A 12,135-nucleotide genomic window follows, 5' to 3' on the forward strand; every position below is an offset into this window, starting at 1 on the left:
GTGGATTTTTTTAAGCATATCAAGGGTGTACTAAAACAAATTGCTAGATAAACGCAGAACAAACTATGCAGTTTTATTTACCGACATTTGTTTACGGAGAAAGCCCGACTAGATAATTTTACCGTTTTCGGTGAGGGCCTAGAGAGAAAAGTTCAATATAGTTTCTTGTAAACACAGGGACATTTTATACTAGGGGGGAAACAGAATGTTTAAAAGACTTAAGCCATTTATACAGATGCACAAGATCTACAGCAAATCATACAGATAAAAAATCCAACAAAATACAAATAATAAACAAAGGAAATAACTTCATGTTTCAGGTTCTACAAGTGGTTCACACTCCTTTTGCAAGGGGCAACTGGGATACATTACTGTTCTGTTTTGAACTAGACTGGCCAATAAAACTACAAGCTTACCAAGAAATGGAGCAGAAATAAAAATTAATTTGGTTCCATTTTAAAGATAAAGCTTAAGATATTATTATAGCTGGAAAAAGAAAAAAAAACTACACACACAAACATATACCTGTAAGTAGACAGCATCTTTGTTGCCGCTATCATTTACTCAGTCAGAAAGGAAGTCTTAATAGTGCTATGTTTCTGTCAATTACATTTTAAAATTAATGCCTACTCAAGAAAGTGCAGCATGAATACCTACAAATGTCCTGGCTCAATCAGTACATCTAGACAAATGTACTGATGTCATTATATGGGCAACTCACAACTATTTGAACAGTAAAACAATTTCTAGTCCCCCTCTCCCCAACACCTTTTAGATATACACATACACGCACACACTGGGGGATCAAAGCAGTCATGGAAACAATAGCTGGTTTACCAGAGCCCTCCCAAAACATAAGCACAATGCAGCAATGTACTGAACTAATTGTGAATGATGTTACCTACACCAAGGCTGGAGATGCAGTGAAGCTACTGGCCAATAGGTTTAGCTCTAAATTCAACTCTCTCTCTCCTCCGTTTGTCCCTCAAGATATACCTGAAACTGGCATGCCTCCAGCTATCACATAAAACAAAGTCCTAAAAGTGCAAAAGCTACCCATGGGCCCTGACAATAGCCCTGGATGCATCATAAACACCATGAAGTATGATTCAGCCACATCCCTAACAAAACTGTTCAGTCTTAGCCTCCATACAGGTTTTGTACCAAGCGAATGGAGAACAGATACAGTTATTCCCCTGCATAAGAGAGGAATTCCGCAGACCCAGGCAATTACAGATTTTCAAGTCTTTCCATGGTTTTGCATATGAGGCCGATCATACTTATCATGGAACTAATCAATCAGAACACAGGGAACCTCCAAACACTGGACCAGTCCGAGTCTGGATTTGCCAAGGGTAGGTCATGCTTACTCAATGCGTTTCTTTTGAAAAGGTCACCAAAGCAATGAATGATGGCAAAATGATGCACACTGCATACCTTGACCTAGCCAAAGCTTCTGACACAATTCCCAACCTAGACGTAGTAGAAAAGCTAAATAATCAGCGAATAAAACTCCTGTGTCATCCACTTGATTGCCAAATGGCTCCAGATAGGAAATCAAACTAAGAAATGCTCCCTCCACAAAAAAAAAAAAAAAAACAGAGTCACTGGGGTTCTGTAATGGGAACTCTCCTGTTTGGCATTTACTTTTTCAGAAGTAAAGGCCAACACCAAATGGTTCTGGCTAAGTTTGCAGATGACTGCAAACTGGGAGCAGTAACTGAATCCCCAATGACTTGGCCATCCTGCAGGAAGGTTTGTCCCAAATAAATAAATGATGCTTAAATCATGGACTGAAACAAAATGCCAATAAAGAGATTACCATATCTTTTGGAAAGTCATCTATCCCCAATGAACTACCACATTTACAATATGCCCCTAAGAGTTGACCCAGTTGTTCCAGATTTGGAAACATGTGGACAGTATCCTAACTTTTGACCAACATTTCATAGATTCATAGGTGTGTACTAGGCTAATGGCCCTGGGCCTTTATAAGCCTAGCCCATAGAAGTGCCCTGAGATTGTGCCGCCTGTCGTTAGTTCCCAGTGCCTCAATCAAGTAGAGCCACTGGAGTGATCCCCGGGGTCAACTTTCTATTTCCCATCCACTCATCAAGATTTCTCTTGAGGATGGCTAGTGAGGTGCTCTGCTTGACATGTATGGGAAGTCTATTCCAAAGCATGGGCAGTGTCTGGGTTATGAACCTGTCCCTCCAGCATGTTCTGTTGATTGTGGTAATGAGACTGAGGACTCTGGAGCGTGTGGTGTGGAGGGATTAGGATTTCTTTAGATGCAGCATTTCTAACATAGCTGGATCAGACATTGCTTTGCAAGTCAAGCAGAGATCACCTCTTATGTTGTTATAAGAAAGTCCGTCTATACTGCACAGCTTATAAACAAAGGGATTGTCTCTAGATCTACGGCATAACCGTTCCCCTTTACTCAGTCCACATTAGGCCAATCACTGAATATAACCCCCCCCCTTTGGTGTGTATCTGTCCAGACATGTGTAAGAACTGGAATGCCCACACACATTCCTTACTAAAAGGATACAAGGGCTAAACAATGCGTCTTACATAGACTAAATCAAAGCCTTATCACTATACTCTGTATACTACAAACTGCTAAGAGATTACCTATGTCTGGCATACAAGCCATCCTCTAAGCCAGTACTGATGGATTTGGATTTAAAGCATACCAGCAAGTCAAATGGCATCATAAATACTAGGTCTAGGGATCTAAACCTCTCCTGCAACATCAACAGAATGGTTTGGAGGGACAGGTACATCTTGCAGGGGGATACCACTGCTCTGGAGCAGATCGCTCATCCACATAAAACAAAGTTCATCCCCGTCCACATTCAACTGCAACTTAGAACTATGGATGGGAAACCGAAAAGTTTACCTTAGGACTGCCCAATACTACTAATGTACAGAGGCAGCTCCTAAAAGATTTATCCCATTCATGGGTCCCCTCATATTATCTACTGTATGATCCCAGTTATTCTCATCAGGAGTAATATATAATCATCTACCATGGGACGGGTAAGACCAATCGCTAACCAAATGGGACAGGTTAACTCCAACACAAAAAGGGAAATCAGGCTTAAAAATAGCATGCAAGGACATCCAGCCTAATACTTGCCTATGAACATCATACGCAATGCCAAACATCCCCTTCAACACAATGCAACTTCAAGCATTTGTGCTGCCCATCCATGGGTAAGGATGAATTTTCAAAGTTAATTTTCAGAAACACATCATTAAAAAATCAGCTTCCTTTCTGAATTAAGTGATTACAACAATGGAGATGTAAGCAACTTAAAGTTATTTTTAACTATAATAAACTCCTTACAACTCGACCAGTTCACTGTAATGACCAGTTTACTATTAATAAATTCTATCATTCGCATATTGGCTTTGTTTTAGTGTAAATGAGGAGTGACATACCCAAAATGTTTGCTTTTATGTCACTTCCGTTTGTTTACATCCTTAATGTTCTTGTCACCATGGCTTTTTTTTTTTTACCACATTCTGAAAACTAAAACTAATACCCTGAATAGAACCACAACAATCACACACAATTTAAAACACATCAGACTGCACTTTCTCCCCACAACAGAACATTCCTTTTCACAAGTTGTGGGGTGCATTCAAGTAACACCGTACACTATGAACTAGAATGCAGTAAACAGTACACTAAAAACACATGTATAAAACCAGCTAAAACACAGATAGAAAAAAAATCACCTAAGAAATAGCAAAGGCTTGAAAAGTACCATTAACTCAAGACTCAAAATAGAAATAAAGCATATTATTAAATAAAAGAATTCTACATACGAATAATGTAAAAACGTAAATATGGTACGTTGAATAAAAAATCCTTAAAAATAGGCTTGAAAAAATTGTTTCACTAATCAGTGTGCATTATGGATATGTTTGTGTACATTGAGGGTCTTTTCATAAACAAGCCTATCTATATTTCTTGCTGAAATTTGAGTACTGACAAAAAAAAAATACTTAACTGTTCTTTTTGTCTCTCAAACTGAAAGATCACTAAGTAAATAACAAAAAGAAATAAATGACATATTATCATATATCTTCACACTTCATTGTGTTATCATTAAAGTAATGTGTTATCATTCAAAACAGTCTTGCTTACCACTACAGACATTCAAGACCAGCTTTGTAAGCGTGTAAATAAAAGTCACATGTTTCACAGCTACTGCTGCAACCCGGAAACAATCTCTCCATGACATTTAAACTTCAAATTCCTTCATCAGATTATAAAACGCAACTACAAATAAATTGCATAATTAAGTTTTTATGCAAGTCTTTATTTTTATGATTCAGACTGCAAATACGTTCATAGGTAGGTACTAGGCTATCTGACCAAGGGCCTACGTAAGCCTAGCCAACAATGTTCCCTGGCTTACGCCACTCAAGAAAGTTATTTGCCTGTGCCACTATCGAGCAGAGACAGAGACGTGATCCCGGGGTGTACTTCCTATTTCTCATCCACTCATCAAGATTTTTCTTGAAGAGTGCTAATGAAGAACTTTGCTTGACGTAACATAGTTTAAAGCAAATTAGAAAGTACACCATCTCGGAGCACAATGTAATCTGCTGAAATCATTGATCTTCTCTGCCATCTTTCAAATGACAGTGCAAATGGATTTATGGAGCTCTGTTCCATGACCTTTTTACTAAAGGAGTGAAGTCAGCATGGATGGCATGTGTGACCAATACAGCAATGAGAATCTGCTTCTGACTAAACTGCCTTATATTCTACATTACCTCCTTTCTGAAAAATGAAGAATATGAATAAAACTGTATGCAGTTCAGCTGTAATCATTATTCTAAGATATCTTCATATTTGGCTTGAATCATCCTTTACCTTTTGCTTCCACACTGATTACCCAAGGAAAAAGGTCAGTCTTCTTTTTGGGGCAAATACCCCCTTACTAAAACCTTCAGAGCAGCCACTGGCAAACACACCCTACTCTCCAAAGTTCAATAAAACCTCCCCTCATAGCCTCATCATAAAAAAACTCCACACATAAACAATAACCAATAAAAGTGTAAACTTACTACCCAGTCCTCTAAAATGACCACCACTGTAAAACACTGAAAAAGCAGAATGGCTACCTATTCAGTAAATGTAAGGGTTGGGAGGGTGGCCTAATGGTTAAGGTGTTTGCCTTACAAACACAAGGTGCAGGGTTTGAGTCTCACAAGGGATAATTGGCTAGGCTTAAAATGGCTCGCAAGGGCAGTTAGCTTGGTACTGAACCTTCTTCTACAATCCCAACTATTCAAACTCCAAATCAACCAAATATCCTCTCCCCTAGCTTCTAATCTAGACAACCTTCCTCTTACAACCTCAAAAGTCCCACAAAGCAATCCCCAAAACTAAACTCAATTGTACTCTACATTGATCTCACTTGCTCTTATATACAAGGCTAAAAACTCTAGGAAAGTATTCCCTTGCAAATAAAAAGAAATCTCATATTACCATACATTTAGGACACTATTAAAAACCCTCCTCCTTTCATCAGCTAAATGTCACTGCCTATCCTCTAATGATATCACCTAGCCCGGGCTACATCACGCTCTGCTTCTTGTTAACATTCTTCCTGTTCTTCATATGGTAGATTCTATTGCAGCAATACATATCTTATTCACATAATTTTATTGCACCAATACATATCTTATTCACATAATTTTTTGCTTAACGTAACTATTTTCAACTATTCATAAATTTTAACATCCTTCACTCCACACAACTATTCTATCATTCCCACTTAGACAACTCATTTTCCAAACGATTTTTTTTTGCTTTACTGTAAATACAATATATATTTATAAGTGTATATACCATTTTGTTAAACAATAGTAGTACTTTACATGTGTATATTTTACAAAAAATTATTTTCACTTCACTGTCGCTACCTCTCACTAAATGTAATTCTCTGACTTTCTTTGCAAGCTCAAGCCGAGACTGAAACTGGTCAGTTGTGATCAATAAACAAATTTTAAATAAAAAAAATGTTAACAGCGACAAATTAATACAGCAGAACTACTACCAATGTAAACACTTCTTGCTTTTACAGAAAGGAGATGAGACTGTTTTACATCAAAACAAGCGAACAAACACAATAATACAGCTTCATAGATGCAGCATTTTCTAAACATAATATTCAATAAGGGGGGGTGGACAATATTGGACCTTTCAGAGCCAATCAACTATCCTGCTTCTACAGCAGTCATGTGGAACCAAATGCACACTGCACCCCATATCAAACTTAAAACTGCATCAAATTTCAAGTAATGATGAACTCCAACTAAAAATCTTCAAAAAGTGCTGAGCTAACAATGCAAAAGTATACATGTGCATTTCTTACTGCTGGTTCGGCAGTTAAAAGAAAAAAAATAATTTGCAACAAATCTATAGCAGCACACACAAAAATAACCTATCCTCAGATTCATATCAACTTCTCTTTTTAAATGATTATACTTGTCTAAAATGCCAAGCTCTTACAGTCACTAACATTTATACTATCAAGATAAAGACAACGAACAAATACATCACTGCACATTCTATACAGGCTGCACTATTCACTCTTATCCACAACTCACATCATAAACACTATGGACCAAAGGTACATACAACTTGTGACCCAACTTACACCCCAAGCTTCAAATCACAAAACATACTACTGCCAAAGCCAATGTAAGTACTGATTAAAAATTTTTTGGGCCATATCAGTAATCTGAAATGTCATCCAATAAACATAACTGGCCTTATGCACTGGCCATATAGGCAGCCGCCTAGTGCGCCCCTCTAGCCGGGGAGTTTTTCCAGTAATCTGTATGGTGTAGGGTGGTATTGGGGGGGGGGGTGCTGTGAAGACCTTCTGCCTAGGGCACCAGTTAATCAAAGGCAGGTCCTGCCAATAAATACTCTACTTTTGTATCCCACAGAAAACAATTATCTACAGAAACCACGGGAATACTAAAACTATTTTAGAAACTAATCAGCAAGCAAAGTATACCACCAAAGTGTCCAGATTCTTGTCTCATATTTTTGGTCAGTTCCACATAAAATCTATGGCTTTCTGGCAAATCACCAAGGGATGAAGTCACTAAATACTGACAGAAATTAGAGTTTCAGATTTCACATCCTTGAGAAAAATGTATGCTGACACAAAATCTGTTATTCTAGCAACCAAATTTATAAGAGCAATATTTAAAATCTGTCCCTACGTTTAGGTCTTTGTCACCATTATTTCAAGCTTTGTCCTGATTTCTTACTCAAAGAGATTAGACTGTATGAATCAGCGACATCTACCTCCAATCTACAACAAACAGTGATGTAAACAACCCAGGATGGCTGGAAAATATACATTTCTAAACATAAATCAAGTGCGAGTATCTACAACATAAAAGGAACATAATGTGCTAGATGAAGTACTCATGAACAGCCCCAGTCCATACCTCTCAACCTCCAAGTGAAAGAAATCTGGACAAAGCCATGAATGAAAGTGGGGCAAAAGAGCAAAAATAGGGGCAATTTTTATATATTGTTCTTAAAAACTTGGAAAGTTAACAGAATAGCAGGTTTTACATTAGCATTAATTTTCTGAATGGTATGAAGTCTGAAACTCAAATTTTGTCATTTTCTAACTTCAATCTTTACTTATTTGTGACTAATTTGCCAAACAAAACCCACATAATTTTATAAAAAACTGACCAAAAACGTAAGGCAAAAATATGGACATTCTGCGAGAATCTGTACAGTTGAGAGATACGAGTCCCACGCCAAATTTGGCTCTGGGAACTGTACTTGGGCACAAGTCACACATTATCTACGTATGGCGATCACTGATCCCAACGTACACACAATCCATACATATTGGTTATACATCCATAAGTGCCCAAATGGATGTGGAATTTGCACATTAGTATAAGCAATCAACTAAACAAAACGGGATATGAATTCCAAAGTAAACGCATGATGCCCATGTACTCTATACTGAGTCTGTAGATGAATAAAAATACAGTACATGATGGAAAGGATCCATACAAATTCAGAAGCCTATCCATTACCCCCCCTCCCCCCCCCAACATTCCACACACATACACACGGGTGCATGGCCACCTTTTCATAATAAATCACACGTTCAGAAGCCCTTACAGCTTCCTGGTCAAGGGCGGGTATCTTAAATGCATAATAAAGTCTGCAAAAAAAAAAAAACGTAATGAACAGGAATAAAAACACCGACAACTAAACTACTCGACAGACTGAAAACTATATTTCTTACACATCCCAACAAGAAAACGAAAGCAGTCGGTATGTTGTTCTAGTTAGGGATGACAGGACATTTGACAAGCAAACGTCTCGCATTAATACAAAATTCTGCCGGACTCAAAATCGAGTCACTAAAAATAAAGTGATTTGTGTGATGATACGTACAAGCAGTTGAAATACACAAACACATGGAGGCATGTTATGATTATTATTATTTTTTTTTTTTGTCAAAACAACTAATAAAAGTCACAGAGCACATCCCCTACAATCATCACTAGGACAGACGGACTGTTACGTAAAGTTAAAGTTGCAGGAAATGAAAGCACTGTGGTACATGTCAGCAGAAGTTAAAACTAGGAATTGGGGCTAAGGGTTGCAAGAAAATGTTTATCTCCCAAATAAGGAACAATATTAAGAGTATTCTGCTGCCACGGCTACTTTAGATTTTCAGGCTACCAAGGTACAGTCTTCAGCAGGATCGCCTTTTATAGATACATGAATATTAAAATGATGGAATGTGTTTACTGTATCAACCTCTTTAAAGGGCCCTTAATTTCCAAAACATTTCACTAATACACGAAAAAGGATACCAACACCAAGGTTTCATCGCTTTCTTGTTCTTTTTTCTTCCCATTATAAACTGAAAAGATGTTCTAACCTAGAAAAGCACACAAACCCAAACAAGGCCCTCTCTGGATTTCTTCACAGAAATACCAGCTTCAAGTGCGCGATAGTCGATTCACTGTATATTGCTTAAACGAGCCTCATTGGCTTACGTACAAAGAGCAGGCAAAAAAGCACGCACGCTGTGTACGTTGTAGAAAAATGCGTGTTTATGCGTTCTACATAAGCGACACGGGTTGGTGAGCGCGCAAAGACTTGTGGTCTAAAAAGTTTAAGTAGGGTTTGTGCAAGTAGTTGTCTGTATAAGTCAGATTTGTGCATGGTTGGTATGAACACTAAAAAGATTTTTTTAACAGTATAGATTTGTATGGGATTTTTTTTTTTAGAATTAAGTTTCAACTCACTACGATTTTTTTTTTTTTTTAATGACAATGAAGAAAGTCAGATTTTACAAATGAATCCTTCAGGGTATAACGGTGCATGGTAATGCGTTTTAATCGTCTGGCCTGCCTCTTATCCGCGGCGTTAAGTAGGTAAAGTCTACGAGATGTGGTAGCTACCGCCCAGGATTAATGTTCCACGAATCAACAAGTCTGAGAAAATAACCACGATTTACCCGTCCCAGTAAAGGCTTTAATAGCAATCCATGAATTGGTATATGAATAAAAATTCCCTGCAGAATAAAGCTGCTGCGTAGGACTATAGCTATTTATAACAAGTCTCATGCGCAATTCTTGGGTTTGAAGACCGTTTGAGAGTCTGTACTTTACAAAAAATGCCTGTGTACACATTTGATAAACTGTCGGAAATTAGGCAGTCTGAGTTCACTGTAATTTCGTTTTTGCGCCAGTTTGGAATTCTCAAAGAGCAAAAGAACTGCCACAAATGTGGCACTGGTATGTCTTTTGTGTCAAGGCGTAAAACATTTGTGTGGAAGTGCAAAAAGGGCATCTGCAGGAGAAGCAGTGGACTGCTGGCTGGTACCTATTTTTATAAGTGTCGTCTACCGCTGCGTACCCTGATTCTTCTTATACATACATGGGCAATGAAATTTCCTGCGAAAGATGCATTCATGTTTGTGGGCATACCTAGAAACACTGCGGTTAACTGGTACAGGTTACTGCAAGATGTGTGTAGCTGGAAAATGCTGCAAGCGCCAATAAAACTTGGGGGCCCTGGCAAAGTCGTGCAGGTCGATGTCAATGCAATAGTGAAGACAAAGAGTGGAAGGAAGGATGGCATGACAAGCCAGTGGGTCTTCAGAATGTATGATTGCACTGAAAAATATGGCTTTATGACCTTTGTGGCCAAAAAAGATGCAGCCACTCTCTTGTCCGTAATCACTGAACATGTTTTACCAGAAAGTACAGTTGTTACTCACCTTGCGTCAATGTATAGTGGGCTGGATGCCATCCCAAACATGAATTACGCTCATTTAACTATAAATCGTTCTGAAAACTTTGTAGACCGTACCACGGGCGCACATCTTAATGCCGTGGTAGGCTACTGGTCCAGAGCAAAGAAATTCTTCCATCACATGAATGGCAGTCTGAAGAACGTGGCACCTTCTTACTTGCACGAATTCATGTGGCGAGACAGGTACGGGAAAAATGTAGACGCTGCATTTGAAAATATGTTTCACCACATTCGTGAGTACCAAGACAGCAAAGCGACTGAGAGTATGACACCTGCACAGCATAATGTGATATTCTTCTATTTTTTTACGGTGTACTAATTTTGTTGGTTAAAGTTCTTTGTTTGTTTTGTGGTTTACTGTTTCTGGTGATCTAAGAACTATTACAAAGTGTGTTTTTCAGTTTAATAAAATTTTGACTTATAGTAAATCAAGCTGTCTGTTTTAAATATAATCAGTAAACGTATGCTGTATAAAATGCCGAATATGTAGAATGTTTGGGGCATAGCTCTCAACTGTTAAAATTTTCACAGAATGTCCAAGTTTTTTGACCCATATTTTTGGTCCATTTCTCATAAAAGTGTAGTTTTCTGGCAAATCACTGGTAAATCAAGAACTCTTGTCGAAAAGTAATGGCAGGCATTTGATTTTTCAGACTTCATATCCTTCAGAAAACCTATGCTAGTGCAAAATATGTTATTCTGTCAGCTTTTTGTAAGAGCAATATTTAAGAAGTGTGCCTATTTTTAGGCATTTGTCTCCCTTCCCCCATTATTTCCTCCTTTGGCCAGAGTTCTTGCTCTAAGAGGTTGAGAAGTATAGTGTTGAGACTATTTATGCACAGGGCAGTAAACTCTGTATTGATGTTAAAATGTCACCGCTTTTTCTGATTTGGCTATTTAAGTGTATTGAAACTAAGGTTACGATACTGCGCATTATGGTGCAGTAATGTGCAGTAGTTTATAATGGGACACACCATGATGCATGTTGGCAGGCACCACCTGTGGTAAAAGTGTAACATCTGTTTGGGGGTGAACACTGCAAGACACTTAGAACTATATAAAGCAGGGGCAGCAGCCCCCTTGCTGGATGCATATGACTTTTTTTTCATTGATATTGTCGGTAATGTCCATTAGTTTCCATTTTTCATACTTAATGTTAAATGTTTTAATGTTCCATTCCTAAGTCAAAGTATGATTGACGTTTGTGAAATTAGTATCGTTTCAGTCTTCATTGTCAGCAAAAAGTGCTGTTCGCAGCACCCGCAGTGTGCCCAGAATTGATTAATTCTGCAATTCGTACGGTTACATGTATCGGTAGCATATCTAAATATGTCTGTAAATTATTGTTTGAGATCCACTGCTCCTACTTCTGTTGTAACTGTCTGGGTATCCTCCTTCCACATTGCCCTTGTTTCTGCCTGCAAATGGTGGCATTTTATGAGTTTGTGTCTCTGCACGTAAGATATTATAATCACTGGGTCTAACAATTTTAATGATCAATGCTACTTTTGTCTTCTTTTCATGGATTACTATGTCTGTTTTTTTCGTATCAGTTTTTTTATCTGTTGGTAATGGATGATCCCATGTGATATAAACATTGCCTTTCTAATGCTTTGTGGCTCATGTTTCCAGTGTTACTCTGGTACTTCAATGTTGTAGTGTTTGCACAACCTCCAAATGCAATAGTTTTGCCGCATTATTGTTATGCCTTTCAGTATACAAGCCCCTCCACCCTTACGTTATCACACCCAGTAACAAGATGTGTGCCCATTATGGGAAGATTA

The 12,135-nt window shown here is 38.1% G+C and overlaps 2 protein-coding genes across 4 annotated transcripts in view; one reads left to right on the forward strand and one right to left on the reverse strand.

Moving 5' to 3' along the window:
* LOC122799547 (BUB3-interacting and GLEBS motif-containing protein ZNF207-like) overlaps positions 1-9,076 on the reverse strand; it is a 1,273,851-nt gene extending 1,264,775 nt beyond the window's left edge. Inside the window, exon 1 of one of the 2 annotated variants that reach the window (XM_044068680.1) lies at positions 8,902-9,076. In XM_044068680.1, coding sequence (XP_043924615.1) covers positions 8,902-8,945 — 44 coding nt within the window. In that variant the 5' untranslated portion in view covers positions 8,946-9,076. The remainder of the gene's footprint in view (positions 1-8,901) is intronic. The other variant, XM_044068689.1, reaches the window with a different exon arrangement.
* Positions 9,077-9,169: 93 nt separating this feature from the next.
* Positions 9,170-10,779, forward strand: LOC122799563. Of its 2 annotated transcripts, none has more exons than XM_044068708.1 (2): positions 9,170-9,257; positions 9,373-10,779. In XM_044068708.1, the coding sequence occupies exon 2, from the start codon at positions 9,711-9,713 to the stop codon at positions 10,668-10,670; it is 960 nt and encodes a 319-aa protein (XP_043924643.1). In that variant the 5' UTR covers positions 9,170-9,257; positions 9,373-9,710; the 3' UTR covers positions 10,671-10,779. The 2 variants fall into 2 exon arrangements, with proteins under 2 accessions (XP_043924643.1, XP_043924634.1); XM_044068699.1 differs by having other exon boundaries at positions 9,199-9,261.
* The last annotated feature ends 1,356 nt before the right edge of the window (positions 10,780-12,135 follow it).

This window comes from Protopterus annectens, chromosome 1.part0 (assembly GCF_019279795.1).
Source record: "Protopterus annectens isolate FY-2018-M chromosome 1.part0, PAN1.0, whole genome shotgun sequence".
Classification (NCBI taxonomy): Eukaryota; Metazoa; Chordata; order Ceratodontiformes; family Protopteridae; genus Protopterus; species Protopterus annectens.